The following is a 23,994-nucleotide window of genomic DNA, read 5'->3' as shown; positions in this document are numbered from 1 at the left end:
TATTGTTTATATATATATATATATATATATATATATATATATATATATATATGTGCGTGTGTGTACTCTACAAAAAAATTGTGTAGCTGGTCTTTCATAAATGACTTCTTACTTTGAATGTAAGCAGTGTTCATAAGTTCAGGCATAATAATAATGTTAAAGAAATGATAACTTACATGAAAGTATTCCTGATAGCATACCTAATGATGTAACTGTAATTTTGCATGTACTAAATGCAATTTTTTTATGCTTGGAATTCTAATGTATATTATTGTCTAAATTATTAAATTTGGAAAGAATTTTAGTCACTTAAAAACAAGTTTAAACAACTTTTCATAGGTTTGCTTTACACAAGACGCTTCCATTATTTCCACACCGTACATTACTGAAGTAATTACGATATGTAGACATGAACAATTGCAGTAAACTTTCTCAGTAACAGATTTCCAAAGTTCATTTGCTGTGACAAACAGCGTCAAATAACAAGACTTAGCTGACTTGAGGGTTTCCATGACAACTTTGCCTCCTGGTTTAAATGAATAAGATGGTCCCAATATGAGGATAGGGAAGTGGTGGGTTATTATTGTTGTTGACAGAACTGTTTTTGTTTTCTCATTCTTTTAGGTGTTGATACGAGGGAGGGGAGGCAATCATGATGGTCATTGGAGTTAATAGCTGACATTGTGGAATAAGAGATGATGGAGCAACTAGACAATCCTGCCCCTGAGAGTAACAACCCTAATGGGTTTGTGAACCGTGTGTTTAATGTTTCTCTGGATGTTGAGAATGAGATCAGCAGTGTTTGTATTAAAGAGACTGGGTCAGGGCCAGAAGAGATGCAGAGTGAGGCCCAGGCCTCATCTCTTCAGACCCCTGTCAAGGACAGACAGGAGGTCAATCGGAGACCCCGTGCCACTGGAGGCATCTGGAAGATCTTGAACCGAAAACGAGGTGTCTCAGACCTGGAGCCGAGACCTCACTCCATGATCCTACTTGGGGAAGCTTCTATCCCTAAACCCTCATTTGCTGATAAAGTTCGCTCCTTTAAAAAACTCAAATCCCCTTCGGTGTTCAGAGGAAAGGCTGGGAAATTGTCTAGCGCCAAGCTTAGCAGCTCATTGGTGGATGAGGACTCTTTCTGCAGAGACATTGGCACTCCGCAGCAATCCAGCAGGGGCACATTTAGACACCGTGGCAAGAGGCATTCATACGCTGGCTACACAGGAGAGTTTGACTGTTCTTTTGAAGACATCGACCTCTCTGCTCCGACGGAAGACCTTCAGTGTACGGCGGTGCCAGAAACTACAGTTCAGAACGGTTGTAAACCATCGGAACGGGTTTCCTACTCAAAAAGAAACCACATTAATTCAACAAACTGTAACAAAGCTGCAAGCTGTGAGGAGCCTTGTGTTAAACCTAGCAAAAGTACCACCCAAGGTGCAGGGAGGCGACACAAGGATGTGTGGAATTACCTGAGGAGGATCTCTCTTTTGGGAAAGACAAATCCTGTCTATTCAGAGAGGAGCTTTGATTCTGAGCTTCACACTCTTGACAAGACTATTGACTCTGACTATGGTTCTGTAGACCTTGAGAATGTCAAAGACTTCCAAGCACTGCCTCCCAAAAATCCAGACATGAAGGGACATTTTGGTGGACTGTTTAAATTTTTCAATAATGTAGCAGAAACAGCCAGAAAGTGGCGGACGCCATCCCGTTCTTTCTCCCCTCCTGAGGAAGCCAAGACACCAATTAACTTGCCTCAAGTTCCTCAGTGCACAGTACACAAAGTCCATAGCGTGTCCCTATCTCTCCACGACAAAGGACTTCCGCAGTGTCTGAATTCTGCATCCTCACCATTGACCACTAAATCCTCAGAATCCATTGACCGTGAGGTCCCAGAACCCATGACAGGTTCTGCTAAAGTTGTCTTCAAAGCTTTTCGGACATCAGCTTCTGGAAGTGTGAATGGCCTTCAAGGCTCGAAGAGTACAGGCAATCATATAGACACGACAACAAACTACAGGCCCACCATTCGAGAGAATCATCTTCCTCACTCGGTTACAAGCACGGAGACTCGTGCTGAGCATGAAATGAATCCATTAAATTGTCTGCACCTAGGAGAAACTGTACAAGAAGACACAGGAAATGATGAGGATTCCAAGGATGCTCCACCTGACTCGCAGCAGATACAGGAAGTGAAGATTCAATTACAAACAAATGGTAAAGAGACCATGGCCAATAGCATACCATCATCAGATTCTACAGAGGAGACTTTTAAGGTAATGTACATTATACATCTAAATGCAGCTGTATTTATTGCACATAGTAATGTGCATGTTTTTACCATTCGTGCCCGATAATAGAATTTGTGCAAACGTGTCGGAAGTCAGCATTATTAAGTTTCGTGGTGATGCCGTAACCACATTCCAACGCAAACTTTTCCCTCATCATTAACACTGCCAGAGGCATGCGTTTGCTGTCCATGTTCAATATGTGGTTCATGTAACAAATTTAACCAGATACATTCATTTTCCTGTAACAGCAACAGAGTATAAAAATAGCATCAAAGCTTTCATTGCAGCATGACTTCAGTCCTCGTAGCTGTGGTTGTAAATATTGGCTATAATAAAACATTCTACTCACCAACCTTGAGATGACGTCAGTATGGCACCTTTTGTAGCGTTATCACTTAGCACCATCTGTTGGCGAGAGGTGGTAGTAATTTTGCTGGCGGATGAGATGTTTGCTCTTCTTTGGCCTGCCGGCCTCATGTAGCAAGCAGCAGCAGCAGCCTTTTTCCCCCTCAAGAAGCTTGCTGTGTGAGTCCCCCAGAGCACAATGATGCTGATGCTTTATGGTGGCGATCCTTCTATTTTGTACTCTAGTCTAGTGCAGGTATTAGTCATGTCCCTGCCAGTCACACTGAGTCAGGGCACGGTCGCCCAAACCTGTTGATAAAATAAGAAATGACATAGCAGCGCAATATCATAAGGGTTTGTTGTGCAAGGGCATGTGAGGTGAATGTTGTTGTTGCACTGCTAAAATAGTAAAGTGTTGGTTGCTTGTAGAATTTACCCCTATATTTTCTCTCGTCTGATTTGTTTGAAGGGCAATTCCACGTACTGTGTTTGCTGTTCCCTACAATTCTTTTGGTAAAACAGGATTGTGTCAAATGTATGATTTCTAATTTAATGGAAGGTAACGCAAAACTGTACATTCATCAGTCACAACATCAGGTCCACCCGAGATCAATTCAAACAACAATCATAATAATAACGGTGCTACCTTTGCAAAGAGAATAAATATTGATTACTTTATAATCTAGCTTCAGAAAACTGGTGAGCTGTGATTGGTTGTGTCCTGAGACCTGGTAGCTGTGTCATTTTCAGTCGACAGCAAGTGGCAAAACGGCTGCCCCCTGAGATGGATAAAAAAAAAAAGGTGGATTTTGCCTGTTTAATTCATATTCCACAAACGAAACATTAATCAGAACACGATCAGTTGGGCGGCACATAACATATTATTCCAAAGAAAATGTGGGGGTTTACTTTCCCTTTACCAATTAATTTAAGACTATAATTAAAAGAAATGTAATCCTCATAATTGAACCAGTGCTATTTACTGTTTACTATATAGAGTAACTGTGGTCTATCCAGTTAAGCATAAACAATTATGCTATTATTGATACTTAACTCAGTTTTGATTTACATGAATTAATGAATTAAAGTTGCGCTTGAGTCTCTCCAGCTGACTGACTACCCTCCCTCCCGTCCCCCAAATGGTTGCTAGTTGAAGCCACATGGGGAAAGATAACCACTGACACTCCAATTTACACCTCCAGTCACTGAGTGGGAATTGATCCCATGCTGGCTGCACAAAAGTCAGTCGTGTGTACGAATACATCACCAGTGACCTGAAATAGATAGATCTGTATTTGGTAAAACACACTTTCCTTAGTGTTTTTTGGCATTTAAATTGATTGATATGAAGTACAATGGTTGCCAAATTTATGCTTAATTATCCCCATATTTGATGTCAGATAAGGTGCAGTTCCTCATAGCATTATTAAAAGAATAAATTTCTGCTAGCTTTTAGTAAAAAAAAAGCATTGCGTTTGAAAGGCACAGTGTTGTCTTGTTTGATTTCAACTGTACCTAATGTAGTGTCCTGTAAGTATTTATTGTTGCACCTTGTGTCTGAGCCAAGCCTCTGAGAGTCTTTGCCAATCCCAGCTGTGTGAGCAGATTGCAAGCCAGACAGGCTGCAGTGTAAGACTGCCAGGCCCAGCCTTGCTCCACTCTAACACAGAGAAGACCTCTGTACCTCAGAAGCCGCCGCACCCTCGTCCTCGCCCGGCATCAGCTGTATTGGATCTGTGGAGACCTAACCCAGACCGAGATCTCTACAACTATTATAGTGAGTTTGGCTCACTATGCCGACGGAGGCACCGACCTAATCCCACCATGCGACACTCACTGGGCCTTAGAAGGATGCCCGCTTGTCCCAGGCCCTGCTCTGTCATTGAAGCCACTGCTACTAGCACGATGCAGTCCACGGAGTTGCGCAACAGAGTAAGACGTTAAATTCCTACACAGGCATTTATTTGTGCATTCTTTCACTAAATTTGGCATCAATAGGTACTTGTACGTATTCCTCACCGAATACTAATAATAGAATAAATGCACCCCCCTTCCTTTTGATGAACAGTTTGAAAACAGTCAAAAAGAGGTCTGAGTTGCACTTCTAGTCTTTGCCACTTCACTGATAAATAGAGCACAAGGCCATAATGGATGAACACAGCACAGATGCTGAAGGTCAGCCTGTTCCTAACCCATTATTTATGCACTACTCACTGCTAGCTGCAACAATGCAAGCAAGCTCTGCCCCATTTATAAAGGAAGGCCTTTATTTCTGGACACTGCTTTTCTACCAGCTCACATCCCCCTCTCACTCTTCTGTCTTTCTCTTTGTTGCCTGTCCTTCCCTCTCTCATTTTTCCTCCATGTCCATCTTTCTGCCTCATTGCTCCCATAAGTTCTCCTTCTCGTTAACCTAACTCAAAGTCAGTTCGTTTGAACCTTAGAGGCTGCCTGCCTGGCTTGATGTACTGTGTAGTCTGACAGTTTGCAGCCAGCCATGCGCCACTGACACACCACTGCTTTTAGCATGCTGGATGCGAAACACTTTGAATTCACTGAACACAAAGGAGAGAGGCAGGGTTTTTGTGTACATTCAGCCTGAGTGCAGTATATCAAAGCAGCCCTGTATGCAATACGGGAATTGTCCTAACTCCTGAGGACCCTTTAGGCCTTGTCTCGCCCCCCGGGGGTGTCTCCGTTAGAACCGCCCCTGAAGGCTTCTCTGCAACGGTGCCGCTCCCTACCTCTGCCCGCCAGTACTTTAACTACCTTGGCTCTTCTCCTGCCTCACTCAGGTACTACATTTTGCATTGATTTCATTTTTCATATATGTTTATTTATTAGACTGGATCGTCTTTGAGCACTTTCTTACTTAAGCCTGTCCAACAGATGTGGGTCCGTCATCATCATCATCCGTACGTTTGCGCTCTGAAGGTAGCAGCTGCAGGAGGAAGAGGCTGCTACGACCTGGGTCAGAACCACTGCGGGTCAACATTGTAAGTTGAGCACAGCCAGCATTAACACTCACACCTTTGCTATCGCTGAGCCATAGATTGATGGAACTCTACAATGAAAGAGAACAGACCCCCGAATTGTTCACATTTTGAAATGAATTAAAAACGACTCATTTTCCTGTTATGTCGAGTGGTGAACGATTGGATTATTGACACGTGCACACTGCTTCACTCTGACCGTTGGGAAACCGAGAGCCTTGTTCAAATGTGACGTTCTGTTAGTCAGAGTGCACCAAAAGCGGTGTGCAGGGGCTTGGCGCTCCGACCAACTGGGGATACAGTGCGTCAGGGAGTCCAGATGGAAACAGTTCAAGCACAACCTGCTGGTTGGTTAACATCAGTGGCTGCGTATAGAAATTAATGAAAGGGGGATGCGTACTGCCTCTCTCAACACTCTCACAGAGTAGTGCACGCGCGTCAGAGTGAATGTGGGATCCATCCATCCATCCATTTTCTGAACCGCTTAGTCCCCACGGGGGTCGCGGGCGTGCTGGAGCCTATCCCAGCTGTCATCGGGCAGTAGGCGGGGGACACCCTGAACCGGTTGCCAGCCAATCGCAGGGCACACAGAGACAAACAACCATTCGCACTCGCACTCACACCTAGGGATAATTTGGAGTGATCAATCGGCCTACCAAGCATGTTTTTGGGATGTGGGAGGAAACCGGAGTGCCCGGAGAAAACCCACGCGGGCTCGGGGAGAACATGCAAACTCCGCACAGGGAGGGCCGGAGGTGGAATCGAACCCGCACCCTCCTAACTGTGAGGCGGACGTGCTACCCAGTGTGCCACCGAGCCGCCCTTGAATGTGGGATGTGTCTCTAAAATAAAAAAAAATCAACTCTTGTTGACTGGCACGACTTAGAAGGAAGAATAATCGCAATGCAAAATAGCGAGGTAAAACTGCAATAGATGAAGTTATAGTCAAAAATGAAAACCCATGATAGAACGAAGCCACAATAAGCAAACCGCAAATGCTAAGTATCGAGACAACACTGTACTGAGTTGTGTGATGAGCTACATGTCACGGACATCCACGAAGACCTTTGCACCTTCAAGTGTTTTTGATGCAACTTTTTTTCCACCAAATTCTTTGTTTTTTTTTACAATCACTATGACTTGCAGGGGATTTGCATTTTGACTTAAGATGGAGGAACAAACTGTTGATTTGCATTGCATGAATTTGGATAATTGTCCCTTCACCACGTGTTGCAATAATAGGGTGACATCATCAATGTAGGAATTGATGCAGGAATATAATGACCGTGCAAATTGATTTCACCCAGTTTTCTCTAGACATCAGTCATCTTAAACTAGACCAGTGGGGTGCATTTTCGGCAGGAATGCACATGCACAGGTTATTATTACCGGCATAAGAATCCCCACCCCCATTTTCATTAGTTTTTCCTTAGATGATTGATCTTGATTGGTTCAAATTCATGAAAAGCAACTTGGCTTATTATCGACATGAAGTGTGTAACACCTCATATTGCAGTTTACACTAAAGTGACTTCACCATGGTTTTATTATTGACCTGAAATTAATGTCATCTCATTCTGGACAGGGTTTCCATCTTGCTATTACCCTGCTCAAGTCTTTATTATTTAAGTAGAAAATCTGAGTAGTAAAAAAGAAATCAGACAGCAGAATAGCTGCTTTGATGTGCAAGTGGCCTTGGGGGAATTCTTTGTTAGTGGATACAAAGTGGGTATACAGTATTTGTGTGAATGTACGCTGGTAGCAGAGAGGCAAGGGCAATGGGGGAGGAAAAAGCCAGTGTCAAATAGTGTTCGACATTTTAAGTTGAATCTTCTGGATGATTTTGATTTGAGATTCTGAAGTGGTAGAAGTGCAACGTGATCGATATTATCCCCATTCTGAAAATGGGTTGTGAATTTATTTTTGCTAATTATCGTTTGAGATTCAATATTTCATGATCTCAATATAGAATGTGATTTTTCTTTAAAAAAAAAACCTCAAGATTGAGCACTTGATGTTAAATGGTGTTTGCAAACCTCTGCACAATGTTGCCATGACACTGGCTGTCTCGCGCTCATCTACTTGCTTCTATCTTTAGGCAGCCTTTTTAAGCAAGGGCTAAAAGAAGACAGTGTGTGGGTGAGAGAGAAAGAAAAGGGGGCGGTAGAGAAAAAGAGAGGGAGAGAGAACGAGAGATGTTTCATTTTTTTGTGTGCATGTTTGTGTGCTAGCCTGCCCTAGGGTAGGGACATGCACCGCTGGAAAGGTCGTTGGACGGTGAGAGACATTTATGTGAAGCATCCACGGATGTTACATATTTTCCATGTCTTATTTCAACATACATGGATCGAGGCTTTGATGGAAATCTTTTAGGTACACACTACAGTGTGTGTTACTGTTCCTATTAGGATGACTGCCTGGAGGCCGCAGGCAGAAAGAAAGCATTCTCACTGCAGTGGATTAACTGCTAATGCTGACGCCTCTCTTCTTCATTTCATTTAAATGGATTCCTCCCCTGTCACTGCCCCCCTCCCCTCCTTTCCCTGTCCTCGCCTCTCCTCACTCCGGTTAATTCTTCAGATTGAGGGGACAGTTTGCTGTGGTTTAGTACTGATGCCGCGATAGCATCTGTACTCACCAGTTGTGAGTGAGGCAAATGTATTAAGGGCTTCATGATGATTAAAACTTAAATCAGAAATTTTACATGATTAAGTGCAAGACCAAGTTGTGTCATAATCATATTATGCAACGGTGTCTATTAATTATGAAGGCATGATGAGTCAGCAGGCAGTGGTTAGTTGGGCAAAGAATCGGCCGGTGACGGAACGCACCGCTTGTGCACGCAACGGTAGACACACGCGGTTCTCGTATGTTGACTTCGCTCTTTCGGTGTGCATTATTTAAATGACTGTGGCGATACTTGGCATCAGCCTCAATGATGCATCCGAAGCAAAACACACTCAATCAGATGGAGGAATTGATTGTGCCCGTTTGTGATGTCTCAAACCCTGTGAAGGTGGAACAATGAAGAACAGCGAACGTTTGCACTCCCAGCCACGTGCGCTCCACAACCTGGCATTGGTGTTTATTCAGCGACAGTGGCGCAAACCCATGCACTGAGACTTCCTGCAGCCACCAGCTGTAAGCGTTCTGATTAAGTGCTGTTGATAAAATCTAAGCAGGTAGTTGTGTCACAGCCTCCCCAGGGTGTTTCTCCTTTTGACTGGGTTCATGCCCCTCAGGTGTGTTATTGTTGGTGCATGCAAAGTATGTGTTTATGTTGTGTGCCTGTGTGCAGAGACCGACAGAGAGGCTCAGGGCCTTTTTCTTACATAATTGTCGAGAGAGTTTCCTTTGCTCCCGATGAAAGCCATTCCCACATTTATTTAATGTGGCTGCATGTTCCCAGAGACTATGTGGTAACTCTCTGATTTGACTCACTGGAGTAGCCTGCTTTACTACAACGCTATCATAATTATTCTCTCTATCTTTTCAGATCTGTGCACTACAGATTTGTGTTTCTGCTCTGTTGTTTGTGTCATATACTTCCAGAGGACTATTTGTTGTTGTTGTTTTCTCAGCATCATCTTTGAACCGATCATACGTTGATGTCATATTAGGACGTTGAGGACATTAGGTAGATGGCGTGACAATTGTATTATGTAATATTTCGTTTGGGACAGCTTTAGACCATGCAGTACTTCTTATCTAACATCAACTGTATCATCATTTTGCCTGTTTGATTAGGTGAATTTCTATCATCATGTAGACCGATAATCTCCTTTTTGACTGACTTCTTTGCTGTTGTTAGTACCAACTCAGTAGGACAATTAATCTGATCAACAGATTAAAGAAGTATTTTTCTGTTCCAGCACAACTGTGCCTCAGAGCACAAAGCAAAGTCCATAAAGGCATGGATGGATGTATTTCGTGTGAAAAAATGGGATTAGCTGTCAGAACCTTGACCTCTACCTGGGAAAACGTGCAAAAGAGTTTGGATGCAATGGCCAAGATTCCCGCAGACACATTCCAAAATATTGTAGCTGGCCTTCACAGAAGACTAAAATAACAATGCATATTGTGCCCATTTTTTTCCCCATGTAGTAGCATTTCATCTTTTCCTCCCAAAATTTTACGACATAACTGTAGTGTTTTTACCTCCAAAATGTAGATTTAATTAGTTCTATTATTGAAAGGATATTGTGGTGCACGACTCGCCATTGTTAAGTGGATATGCAAACAACGTCAATAATGTTGTCTTCAGCTGAAAAGTTGTCATTGTATTGACTGTGCACAAAGTAGTTGGGACTTGACATTTCGGATGCTGCCTCAGCTTTCTCTCTGGTCACCCTCAGGCCAAAATTCTACACTGGAACTTTACCTTATTGGCAGCATGCCTTATGAGCTTAAAATGTGAAGTAAGCTAATTGTGGGACATAATTAGCAGTTAATAAAATGCACAAGTGGGAGATGATGTTTTTTTTTTTTATTATTTTGAATTTAACATTCCATCTTAGAGGACTTCAAGTCAAAAGCATATTTAGTCTTTTCCGTGGTGCATATTTACAATTAGTTGAAATGATTTGTAAACAACAGTGACAAAATGTACTTTTTAGGAAACATCATACAGATTAGAGGTCCCCAACCACCGGGCCGCGGACCGGTACCGGCCCGTGGGTCATTTGGTATCGGGCCGCACAGAACAAAAACATTTTTGTTTTTTTTATTGGCAATCAATTAATTCAGGTCAAGACGCTCGTCCCGGTCATGTAACATGTTTCCCCAGTTGAGCCCGCAAAGCTACGGCGCAGATACTTAATGGTGAGTTTTATATTTATGCGGTTTTTATTATAAATGTATTATTTATTTATTTATTTGCATTAAGGCCGGTCCGTGAAAATATTGTCTGACATGGAACTGTCCGTGGTGCAAAAAAGGTTGGGAACCGCTGATTTAGATAGTTTGTGCACTTTACAAATGCTAACATCTTGCAGACATAAAGATCACTCTGAGATGTTTGCACTACCAAAGAGTAGTGCAAACATCTCAGAGTTTATTCTTTTTATTATATAATTTTATTTTATTATTATTATTTATTATTCTATTATATTTATTATATATTATATATTATTTATTATATATTATATTTATTATATTTATTCTTATTATTGAGTTTATTACAGTAATTTCTGGACTATAAGCCGCACCCGACTATAAGCCGCACCAGCTAAAATTCAGGGATATTTTAGTTTTTTTCTTACATAAGCCGCACCGGACTATAAGCCGCACGTGCACATGAGTTTTTTTACAAAGAAAGACAGTACACAGAAAGCCGTAAAAATCCATAAATATACCGCGCCGCCATTTAAGCCTCAGGGTTCAAAGTAACCTTCTGAATAAAATGCATTAAAAGTTCACATTCATTACAACTTGTTTTTGGTGAGGACAATGTGAGAAGAATGAAAAAGGGTTTAGAGCCTTTTGACGCAGGTCACCTAGCGTGTATTCCTAGTAAAGCTCATAATAGTCACAAGCAACACAGCCAGAATAAGCAGCGGCCATAGTAGTGTTTCAAAATAGTATTTTTGTTGTTGTTTTGTTCTTCAAGATACCGCACAACAGTGGTCCACAGCCTTTTTGCGAGTGTATAAAAGTGATCAAGTCATCACAAAAATCATAAAAAAAATCGTATATAAGCCGCACCTGACTATAAGCCGCAGGGTTCAAAATTTTGGAAAAAAGTCGCGGCTTATAGTCCGGAAATTACGGTATTCTCCCTTCAATGAATTGTGCACATACAATGGTGGTGACCCATTTCTAAAATAATTAGACAAGTAGAATTGGCTGTAAGGTGTTCTAGTTGTAGTTTTGTCCTGTAGGCCCATGTGAACGATGGGGTGGATTTTCCTGGCAGCTGACACTTCCTGTGTACATGATTTTGTTATAGTTTCTGTCTCTAACCTTTCAGGCTCCAATGCGGCATCAGAGAAAGAGCTAGTACATCGCACACACGTCCAGTATTATGCAACCACTTCACTCTGAGTTTTTCTTCTTCACCCTGCCTCTCCCCTTCAAGTGTTGAGTTAAAAGCTCGAGCTCAATCACTGACGTCTCTACTTTCTTCATCTTCTCACATCAATTTGTTTTTAACTTACCAATTTTTATTTTTCACCTGCTCCCCTCACTTGCATTGTTCTAATGTGGTCTTCCTTCCAGGCATGTGAGCGTACAGTACCTTCTGCTTTTTGGGGATGGGGATGGTTCTATTTTCTTGTGGGACTGTGAGTATGGAAGCATAATTTTATTTAGTTTGCTTGTCATTATTCTTGGAACCTCTTGTTACCAACGTCCAACAAACAATTTGGGTTACGCACAAAATGTTTGTTGAAAAATTACCTCTTTATGTCCTGCCTTTGGTGTAGTGGTCTTAGCATGGATGCGAAGGGTTCTTCTCGCGCGGGGTAACCATTGGTGGTGGAACAATACTTTTATTTAATCAATGTGTCTGCCTCGTGATCCAATGCGAGCTGGATTTGTTCACATTGATGCTGGGAACACATCGACACAACATCCTTTTTATAAACTATCAATTGAATTAGGTCGGCAATCTTGGATCGCTAACTACTGCAATCACACTAGGTCAAAACATGTTCACACGCAAAATGCGTAGGTGTGCCTACACAATTTATGACAAGCATTAGTGATATCAAGTTAGGTAATATCGTATATATAAAATAATATTGTCAGTGTATTATTTCAATAGAACTTATTTCATCCTAATTCCACCTATAATTTACAATTTTATATAAGAATCTTTGTGTACGTTTCTCATCATATCATATTTTATCGTATACGAACATTGAGCAAGCATGTAAAGATATGTGGTATTAGTGTAGTTGCTGTGGTTAGTGATCTAAGATGGCCAACCTTCTGAGCACGCGTGACTCAGATTCCGCAGAGGTCACAGATCGCGTCTTGACAGATGAGACGATGCAAAGGATCCGCATGAGCAAGCGCACTTTTGATTTTGCAAGAAAGGAAATCGTCTTGACAAGACAGTTGCCGTGTGTAGCCTTTCAAATGCCCAGTGAAATACAACGGCAACACGACAATTGGTGGACGCATCTCAACAGTTGTTTGGCCCATGTCGTCTCGCTTGCGGAAGCATGCATGTTTTGAGTGACAGTAGTGCGGCATTACAGTACGTACAAGTACGTGCTCGTTTTCATTTCAAGACACAAAGAACAGAACACGCATCTATGTGTTTTGATTTCAATTTCATAAACAAGGGTTTGCAAAAAATGTGCTTGCATTCAACAATTGATAGCTGCGCGTTGAAGCAAAAGAACTGTGCACACATTCAGCAGTATACTCGAGGTGTGGTAAATGACAGATCACACAGTAGGACATTTCACATTATCCATCGAAATACTCATTCTTTGAACCAAACAGCAATGACTAGTACATATGAACATTGCAGGAATACTTGGATTTGGAACACATTTGACCCACCAAAATCAGAACAGGGAAAAGGGAATTTTTTTTATAAACCGCATCGGCACAACAATTTTTGCTACTAGGCAACATGTAGACCAACTGATATGTCTGAAATGTTAGCCTTTGGCAAAATTGTTTGCTGATACATATAATTAGATGTTCTTTCTGCTGAATCATCACAGCAGCAGGTTAAAACGAAGGAGAAAATATAGTTTAATACTTATATGTACGTATGTTTTGGTTCCACAAAAGATAATGTTGAATATTGTTCAGCTATATGAAGAAGCACCTTATCAAAATGGTTTGTTTACATTGATCTATTAATGCATATAAAAAACGAGCCTTTTCTGATAGTATAAAAAGAAAACTAGCCATTTCTGTTGCACTTTGTTGATGCTAGAATATCAAGAGAACTTGCTTGTTCTGGTATCAATATATTTTGAATCAGGAAAGCTTAAACGGTTTCAAAATAAAATCCAGTTGAAAAAGTGATATTGTTTATTTCGAGTTTCCATTCATTTCCGTATTCTCCGGACTATAAATCGCTCCGGAGTAAAAGTAGCGCCAGCCATAAAATGCATAATAAAGAAGAAAAAGACATATCAGTAGCACTGCGGCGGCTTGGTGGCGCACTGCTTAGCACGTCCACCTTCGATTCCATCTTTGGCCCTCTTTGTGTGACCAAACAATAAAAAAACCTGCGACTTATAGTCCGGAACATAAGTTAGTTAGATTTACAGAAATGCCATTGATACTATATCGAAATATCGTGTCAAAATTGCCCTTACAGAATTGTTAAAGTTGTATAGTGCCAAAATGTATAGTTCACAAAAAGCAATATATCGCTCGAATTGTTAGGCCTCATATCCAGTATTGGTCAAAAAATTTATTTTGTTACATGCCAAGTCACCATGATTGGCAACACACATTGCTGTAATGTGAAAACTCATAAGCAGCTGCATATGTGGGCAAAAAGTATATTGGCCCAATCCCAGATGCCAGAAGCAGCTGCATTATTAGGAATAAATGTGGACGTACAATAGTTCCCACGTCGACACGTTGAACTATTGCCCATCCAGTAAACAAAGTAGAATGCCTCCTAAAAAAAGAGGAAACTCCTAAAGGTAGTGGAAATGCTTTTCATGGATGAGTGGAAACATCTGCCTTGTGCTTTTTCTGCGTTGTGTAACCAGGCTCTGTGCATCACGCACAGTAGGCACCAGTATTGTAACTTTTGTATTTTGGCTGCAACGGATTAATCGTGTTTCCGTTCATTACAATGGGAAATATAATATGTAAAAAACGAGCTTGTGTGCAGGTCTGGTGTTGATACACAGACAAACTAAAACAGCTTGATATGATGCCTCCGGTATATTAAGTGTGTGACAAGAATTTATTATCAACCATAACCAAAAAAAAAAAAAGACTTCAGGTGTAATAAACAAGGAGGGATCTAACTATACTGCTCTGAAGTAGACGTTTGTTAAAATTCTAACAGACATTGCATGCAAAAAGGGAGCCAGCAAGCAAAAAAACACAGCCAGGATTCCAATGTTTAGGGCCCCAGGTGGCTGCCAGTGCTCTGATGAGTTGTGACACTAGTAAACACGCTCATAACTAGCACAATGCAAGCGCAGTAGCGCAGAGCTCCCCTGCAACAAATCATAGATGAAACAGGTCAAGCATTTTTACTCCTTTTCCATCATAAATACCCTTTCTAGAGTTTTGTACATACCACCATGAATGTTAAGCATGCTTTGGACTTTTTTGATTACCCTTGTGAAATTGTTCAGATTGTCTAAATTGGAAATGTTGATTAGATCGTGATAATTAGGCTGTCCAAAGAGAGGAAAAGCCACCATTGGAAACAAAAAACATCTTTTTACATAGACCTTTTTTTGACCCTTTTTTTTTCAACAACAAAAATGCTGCACAGATGCATACCTCATTATACGTTGGTTTCAATGAGTAATTTTTGAACAATGGTCAAAGATCTGGGTTCAAGAAAATGCATATTTTTAGGCATTCTGAGGCTAACCGGCCCTGGTAGAAAGCAGGAAATCGGTGTGGTTGCTGTGGGGCTAGGAGGGAAACAAAAGAACAGGAGCAGACTGGAGTGGAAATGGGTGTGGTGGCTATTGCCTCAATAAGCCAAATGCCCTCCGGCCACAAACAGATTTGATCACACAAAAAATCGTATTCACCGGAAAACATTCTAAAAATGTTTGTGGTGTCACACAAACTGACTCAAGAAAAAAAAAATCTAGGGTTAGAATTATGGATAATCTCTTCACCCATTTTGAGCCACTTCCTAAAATATTAAAAAAGACAACATAAAATAAATAATGTTTTTTTCCCCCCTTTTATTTGGCCTCTCAATTTTATTGGGGTAGCTGTAAACCAATGTTTAACCTGCACAGCTATCCACATATTATGCACTGAAGTTTATGACTCTTCAAATAAAAAATGGAGCAAGAAATATACAACCAGCTGACATTGCTGTCTTGACAGAGGGCTGCGCTTTACGGCTGCTCTCGTCGAAATGGCAGTGGCATCCATTTTGACCAGCCACTTAAGTCCCCCTGTATGGTTTGCTTCCTAATAGAGGGCTGGAGATATCACTCCATAAGATGAAAGTTGTTAAGTGCATCTGTCCTTACATTGCTCCCACTGTTAGTAATGTATGGCGATGATGGATAATACCAACATCATTTATGAGTACTGTATACCGTAGATTTATGTGTGTTTCTCTGAGAAATAGAATGTGAGATGGTGCAGCAATATAAGTACACCAGTGAATCTGTTGATAAACACTGAGTTGCAGAAGTGTCCATGTGACATTTAGTGTAAGGTTTCATGTCATCTGATTTGCTACTTTGTTTTTCGGTTACCAGATCACGTTGACACTGTTTTTATCTAGTGTTGACCTTTGTGCTCTGGAGTTACACCTTAATGGATGAATTTGGCCTTTTCGTGACTTGTGTGATCAGATACGACTTGGGAAGAGGTTCGAGGTCATTATTAACAAGAGTAGATAGTAAAAAAAAAAAAAAATGCTGAAAATGATTTTTGTTCCTTATTGCAGACACTAATGCATAATATGATTCTTAACCGAAAAAATTTCTTTATATGATGAATCAATGTGTTCTAACTGTCTTGTTTGCTGCAGAAATTGTTTTCAGGAAACTAATTTTCACAGACATCAGGAGCCACTTTGGGCAAGTTGTCCTGTCCAATCAACTCAAATTTTGTATATTAAACCATTATAAATCGGTCTATCCAGTTTTAAGTCCGAGAAAAATGTGTCTAAACAAGATGAGGGCTAAGTCTGTCAAAAAGAAGAACTAGGGTCGGGTTTCAATGCTTGTTCATGTAAAATAAGTTTAGCATTTTATCAGATGTAATACTGTGAGGAATTGTACTGTTTTAACAAACCAACTCTTCTGTATATGCATGAGTGAATTAGCATTGGTGTTTGTGCAGATTTAGACTTTCAGATGTGACCTTTGTTGTCTAAATGTCAGGGAGATTGGAGAGTGAGCCCACAGTGGAAGGGCACGCTTATGTAATATGCTCCCTCTGCCTTTCACACACATGCACACACATACATATGCAAGCACAGAGCGGGATCTTGTTTGAGAAGGGTTGTCATATCTTCGCGTTGACGCTCTGTACAGCTCTTTGCAATTCACTGAAAGCCTCACTTTCATGAGCCTTCACTTTTATCTGGATGTACTATATGTGCAGAAAGTGCCCTGGAAATTATTTATGGCTTTAAAAATACTGCTGCACTCTCGGTGTTATTCTTTTTATCATATTCTTATACTTTGGAGCCGAACCCGAAGCGCGACTGTATGTGAAGATGTGTTGAGTGGTTGATTTGATAACTGGATTGTGAATGAGGTGGCTGAAATGAGCCAAACGCAGCCTATAAAATTATTTATAAGCATAGTGCGCACCCATCATAATCCTCTCAACTATGAGGACCCAAATATTAAAATAATGATCATGCTGAAGCTCATATCTCCCAGCCCCAAATAACATGACAATTAACTGATGTGTATAGCGTTTAATTTGGGAAACTTGTAATATTCCGGTACGGGATTTGCAAGAGAATATTTTTCCATTTGATTTGTTAGTCAACCATACAACTTCTGCTGATTACCGTATTGGCCTGAATATAAGACGGTGTTTTTTGCATTGAAATAAGACTGAAAAAGTGGGGGGTCGTCTTACATTCGGGATCTCGACATTATTCCCATTCACAACGCTAGATGGCGCCGGATATCTTTAAAGCGAATGCTGAACTTAACTCCTCATGCCAAAGTGAACCCCTGTCACAAAGAATAATAATAAAAAAAATAGCGGTAGCACGAAGAAGAAAAATAAAAAATAGCGGTAAGCAAGAAAAGAGAAGAAAATAAGAAAAGAGATAACAGAAAATGGAGAAACGTAGCGACAATCTGGGGAAAAGTGGGTCGAAGATCGGCCAGGTTAACCGTCAGCTGAGGAGATTGTTATGATGCAAACTTCAAGATGATGGTGATAAATGAGGCAGAGTCTTCAAACATTTGCAAAGCGGCTGTGAAATATGGTGTCACCGAGTGTAATGTACGGAGATGGAGAGCTCAAAAAGATCGCCTCAAAATTGCTCACAATCAGAGAAAAGAAAAATTCACTGTATACGAGATGGATTAGCCAGAGAGAAGGGTGAAAAAGGCTGATGTCATTTCAATATACAAGGAGCTCAACACTTGTCCTTTGTCGTGAAATCGTCCCGTAAGGTGCGACCGATAAATGATAAATCACTTCGCATGGCACGTACGGTGGTATCGTTCGAATGGTTGTGATTTCAGCCATGGTGGTCAATGAAGTCAGCGAGGGGCTGGCCGTGCCCCTCCCCGCCTGGTGTGATGTCTGATGCCGGTAGTCTCGCAGTGGAGGGTGATGAGAATTAGTTCAGGACCGCCTCTCCAACGCCGAGCCCCTCTCCTGCCTGGTCCCCCGCTCACCGGAAGGCAGCTCCGCAGCTGCTCACAGCCTGCACACCGCCTCTCCCCCGCCTGCTTTAATCTGCAGCCCGGAGAATTGCGTTTGTCGGGAAGAGCAAAACACCGTCAGGTGTTGACCAGCAGGGAGAAATCGGGGTGCAGACTGATGACGATGATGATGGTGAGGATGATGCATCCCTTCCTGTGCCATTATGAGTTACAAGACGCAGCGTGAGGAGGCGTATTGGCATCTTTTTTTCCACGTTTTGCCCAACTGTAAAGGTGGATTACATGCTTGCCTGGGGTCTTTGCAGCTGAATATCGCCCGACTGAGAACGCCTCTCGCGGCCCGCAGTGCTGCGCCATGGCCTTGGATGTCCAGACTTGCGCGGTGTTTACGGTGATCGCGTTGCTGGTGCTTGTGAACGTGCTGTTGATGTTCATCCTCGGTACTCGTTAATGGATCTGCGGTCGGGGCCCGGTTCGCAGCCCACCTCGCTGTCACACAGAAGAGGAGAGACAGGCGGTGCGCGGTGGTTGAGAGTGGGGACACCCGGCGCTCCATCACGGCTACGCGTTGAAATGAATGACGTTGGTACAATATTATGTATTTGTGTTACACCCCCCCCCCCCCCCTTTTTCCTTCGTTGTTTATTGTCTCCTCTCAACGTTCGTTTGTGACAGATTATGTTGTTTGGTGGTGGTGCGGACACACTAGACCTTGTGCTGCTGTAACCCTTTTCTGTGGTCACTCGAGTTATCCACCCATATTAACATGTCCCTTTCGTCGAGCTCCTTTTCCTCTCTCCTCCATGTTGTATCCCATGGCTTATGAGCGCGAGAGTTATTTAATTCTCTCAGTATTTTATGAGGCCCGGTGATGGTTTTTTTTTTTTTTTTAACCTCGGCTTGCTGCTGCGTGACTTTTATTGCTTATTATTCCCAGCATGGAAGCAAAGATGTAATCTCCCGACTGAAGACAACGTGTTATTCCTGGCAAATAGGCCTGCAAGTGAGATGTGTGCTGCAGACGCTGCAAGATCATGCTACCTTAACAGTAATCAGTTGTGGACAAGGATAGGCCTAATAAAGGACAGGCTCACATTAAGGTTTCCCCCATTTTAGATGCAGTTAACCTCAGCTCCCATTTCCAGTACCGGACTAGTCACACTTGAACAATGCACATGTTTCTGAGGATCACAGCTCTTTTTTTTTTTTTAATCTGCCGAGTGAAAAGGCATGTTCGAAGGAAAAATCCCCATTTCTTCTGCATGCAGAAGCGTGAGCCAATAAAAGATGGGGGGGCAGGTGTCATAAATGTTTGATGACATGTTATAAATAGATATGCTAAAAGCCCATCTCAGAGTTGTTCATGACATTCCTATTATTAGTGATGGTGGACAGGCTAGTTCGCTTTGTCTTCTTTTTTAGATTTAAAGTGCTCTCTCACCCTGTAGGCTAAGTAATGTGTTTGTTTCGTGAAGGTGGGAAGGTTTCACTGCATGTGCAGACAAATACTTGGCAGCCATTCGTTATACAAGGGAAGGTAACTTTCACTTGTCATGGCATGTGAGCCGATGTTCTCTTCACTGAAGCTTGAGCTTACTTCCACGTAGGGGCCGCACTTGAGAGCGGAGCGTCATGATGCTGAATACTGTTGTGGCAATGGCACAATCTTAAAGTAAGCAGCACAGCTCATGGCAAGTAGCTGCCGTGGTTTGTTTTTGTGCATGTATTATAACTTATTAGTATTTGATTCAATCAGTGCAGGGCAGGTGTCTTCTTATTAAATGTTAAATGATGTGCAAAGAATATATGTGCTTGTGCGTGTGAGTGACAAGATGTACTGCTATTTCTCCCTGATTTTAGGACGAGCTATTTCTGATTGGCTCCCAGACTCGGGGTATATGTGTCTTACATAACAAGGTTGGCAGACGCAGGGAGGACGGACCACGAGACTCACTCTGTGCGTCAGTAAGAGAAACCTCTTTCTGGAATATAGCACCCGTTAAAACGACAGCTCAAGCGCCTCTCGTGCACAACCATCATCATTTGTGCTCTACTGAAAGGGATCGTCAATCATGATCGTATGAGCCGGATTTCCCCATGCATGCGCTCTCCTTACAGTTACATGCTACGAACATGGTAAGGCTTGTCGAAAAAAATACAGTATGTATTTGCTTAGGAATGCTGTGGGCGCTTCAGTGCAGCTATGCTACAACTACAAAGAGAGGAAGAATGCAGTGGGGCTGCCAGTGCAGCGAATGCTGATGCTTTGTGGTGCAAAGATAGAAGGACTCAAGCCATTGTAATTTTGTATTTCTTGCTCTCTGTTCAATTTATGTCGCTTGAACATGCCACGCTTTCGAGAGAGACATTCCTCTGCATGCGTTTGCTTTGACCTAAATACAGATCTTCCAAGTTGAGTAGGGTCCTGATTTATCATGGTGCAACTTGACGTACTGTGTAGGTCATTACAGCTGTCAGATCCACAGGTCAGGAGTGTTTGCGTGTAAGAGCTTTCTCATGTTATTTGATCCATCTTCGCCAAGGCAGGGGCAATTGTTGAGATTGATTAGGTAACACTTTTAATTTATTCAGACATGTAGGGATAAGAATGAACCAGTTTGGAGAGTGCTGTTAAGGAGATGAGATGAGATGAGATGAGGGAAAGGAATGAACAGAATAGGGAGGCACAGCATAAGAGTGAGTGGATTGCTTTCTCTTCCCATTGGGCAGAAGAATATGGTCCAACCTGATCAGTTTTAATAGGGGAGCATCAAGGCTGACCTCTGTTGTGCATGCGCTGGCCCAGTCAGGTCCATCATGCCACGATCTATTTCTGCATTATTGTACAATCATTTCTGTCTGATATAAATCCAATTTCTCTTCCTGAATGAACAGATTTTTTAATCTTTTTGAGCAGCCTCCATCCGTGCTGTTTCCATGGCAGCGTGACACATGTTTTTGCAGTAATCCTCCTCTCTTCCTGAAGTGAAGAGCTTTGAGATATAGGCTGGAGCTATTGTTGCAGCAGCTCACAGCCCTGTGTGATTTTCGATGTAATCAAGCTACTCAGTGACATCTTTGAACACAAATGGATGCTTCTGCACGACGCGTAAGGAAGAATTTAGCAGATGCACCAGACCCTTAGTTAACCAACTATTTGTAAACTTCTCTTATTAGACGTTTCCTTAGAAATCCAACATAATGCAGTGTCGAAAAAGGAAGTTTAAACTTTTCTTTATGACTTTCTCTGGTGTGTGAGTTCCAATAACAAACTGATGTCATCATACAAAGTTCATTTAGTTAGTCACTGTTCAGTTTACAATGTGAAAAGTTTTAACAAAAGTAAAATTTAGGGATGCCGCCAACAAAACATTTTTATTGATTATTCCTTTGATAAAGAAGAATGCAGTAATAAATACAATGCAAGCACATTCAAGATGGATTTAAAAAATCAAAACAGCATATTTCACAGTTTAGGCTTTAAATTTGGAGTTCATGCTGTTTAGCCCTTTGTAAACCCATTACCTAGGGCTAAAGCAGATCTTGACCGGCTTGGGTAGAACTGGCTGCACTGCCCACAACTGGATACATGCAGGGTTACGTTTGGACTGGACGATTCTGGTGAAAAGACGGAACTGGAAGAGGACATTTGGCCAAACAATAACATGGAACTTTGCCACAGATGCATTAATGTGGACCTGGTTTTTGTCTCTAGGTGGCAAAGCAGTGTGATGGATAACATTTCGGTACACTAAATGGGTGATTTCAGATCTGGGTCCCACTTAATAGCGCCGTCGCTGTCTCTTGTACTATAATGAGAACACTTTTAGCAAGCATCCCTGAAAGATCAGCTCACAGGCCATGATCCCTCCCTACTGAGTGTTGCATGTCTGAACTTTATGTTGTTTCTCCTGTCGTAGTTTTGCCCTTTTTCTGTTGGTGCTCATTGTTGTATTGTGCTGTGCTTTGTGTTAGCAACTGTGTAATGCTGTTTGCAGTCCTTAACGCTACCAGTGAGCTTTGAGGGTGTGAATTTGGTTTCAATAGAAAAGAAAAGTATTTCAATCACTGTGACATCAATGCAGTATTTTTTTTCCATTTGAAACACAATTCATAGGGCATTTATTTTTTTATTCAGAAGCGTAAAAAAGATGTTAGATACTATATATGATAACCTAAACCATTTTATTTCTACATCGTTGGAGTCCATTTTTAATGAGCTATGGATTTAAACACATTCTCTATTCTCACCTATTCTTTAGTTGATAAGTGGAGGGTCAATCGTCAACGCTGAGGCGGTATGGGACCATGTGACCATGGCAGACCGGGAGTTGGCATTTAAGGCCGGTGACGTCATAAAGGTGCTGGATGCCTCCAACAAGGACTGGTGGTGGGGCCAGATTGATGAGGAGGAGGGATGGTTCCCTGCCAGCTTTGTGCGGGTGAGTCTGCCGCAGCTGGCCCACAACTACAGACACAACATACATCCGCTCACACAACTGGAGGCACATGAACATATGCAAACAAACCAACTGTTGGTATGCTGCTGGCTCTTCACACATACTGGTGAACAATAATTTATTTGAACAATAAATACTGCCCTACTAAAAATACATGCTGAGGGTGTCCCTTTCATGTGGTATCACGTTTCTTTTTTTTTTCTCTCCAATAAAATCACCATATTGTCATTTTACATTGAGATAACTACCAGCATATGAACAACACTAACTGTTTGAACTGTTGTCTGATGAAGATGCTGCGTCTTATTTATTTGATGTCCCGCTGAAGGAAGAGCATCCTTTTGTGCTCACAGCAAAATGTCCCCTTCAGACACCCGCCATTACCATTCCCACCTGTCCACCCTTCCATCGTCGCTCCCAAGAGGGCAGGACTGTCAACCAAAAAGTATCTTTCTGTTGTGTCATTCTTTCTCTCCAAGGTGGAACCCCACCCTCCTCAGCCCCAAACAAAACAGGTTTTCTATATCAACCCCATAGCAACTCCACGGTTCCAAAACACCACGTCAAAGGTGCGTTTTTTTCCCCAGCCTCATCCACCCATCTAAGCCTGTCCAACCCACCACGCAACGCACCCTCAACATTACCAAACATTAAACTCATCCAATCACCCTTGACAGGTGTCATAGATACGAGGTAGTAGTGATGAGTCAAAAGTAAAGATTCTATTTTTCCCCCCCCTCAAGATCTGTACCCAAAAGATTTAGGCAGTATAAGTGACTAATCATCTTAATTTTAAATTTACATCAATACTGATGTCCATTGCTATTTTTAAAAAATCTTTTTCCAGGACAGTTCATTTACTGTTGACTCTGACTATTTTGCAGTTGTACTGTAAGGCTGCGCTACTGGTTTTTGTCCTTGCAGTTTCGTGCTCTCCCACCCGTCACTCTGCTTGTCTGTGGCGCTGCATTTCTCATCTTGTGTTTGGCATTCTATCCGTCAGTTCTTCAATGTACTCTTGGCAGTGTGTGTCATCAGGTGTTGGCTGCTGGGCATTTGAAATCACGCTCGCTGTGACGGCAGGATCGAATATTATGTGTGTGAACCTGTGCGTATGAATGTTCAAGATCAAATGTGCATGTTAGGATGTTTCCAAAGATCAACAGTGGGTATAGAAAGTGAACACGTCACTGTTTAAAAGATAATGAAAAGAACAATAATATTGATGTGGTGACAATCTTTGTTAACTGATACTAGTTTTGTGAAGTGTTCCTGTTCCCATGTCGCAATATCCTTTTCAAAATTATGCCTGTTTCAGCCTTGCTGCCTATGTGCAGCTAGTTTCCCTGAATATTTTGATTACCGTATTTCCCGGACTATAAGTCGCCCCTAAAAACCTAAAATT

General features: G+C 41.8%; 1 protein-coding gene across 11 annotated transcripts in view; it reads left to right on the top strand.

The window, feature by feature from the left end:
- LOC125983475 (rho guanine nucleotide exchange factor 9) overlaps nt 1-23,994 on the top strand; it is a 44,825-nt gene that overhangs the window by 787 nt on the left and 20,044 nt on the right. For 3 of the 11 annotated variants that reach the window (XM_049744699.2, XM_049744717.2, XM_049744727.2), the window contains exons 2-7: nt 625-2,279; nt 4,233-4,571; nt 5,308-5,434; nt 5,529-5,635; nt 22,392-22,571; nt 23,069-23,158. In XM_049744699.2, the coding sequence (XP_049600656.1) occupies nt 696-2,279; nt 4,233-4,571; nt 5,308-5,434; nt 5,529-5,635; nt 22,392-22,571; nt 23,069-23,158 (2,427 nt within the window). In that variant the 5' untranslated portion in view covers nt 625-695. Of the gene's footprint in view, nt 1-624; nt 2,280-4,232; nt 4,572-5,307; nt 5,435-5,528; nt 5,636-15,001; nt 18,302-18,567; nt 18,716-18,774; nt 20,266-22,391; nt 22,572-23,068; nt 23,159-23,994 lie in introns of those variants that run through there. The other 8 variants (XM_049744737.2, XM_049744708.2, XM_049744745.2 and 5 more) reach the window with 8 other exon arrangements.

This window comes from Syngnathus scovelli, chromosome 1, assembly GCF_024217435.2.
Source record: "Syngnathus scovelli strain Florida chromosome 1, RoL_Ssco_1.2, whole genome shotgun sequence".
In the NCBI taxonomy this organism is placed as follows: domain Eukaryota; kingdom Metazoa; phylum Chordata; class Actinopteri; order Syngnathiformes; family Syngnathidae; genus Syngnathus; species Syngnathus scovelli.
Note: the sequence above shows the minus strand (reverse complement) of the source record. Positions and strands in the feature narration are given on the sequence as shown.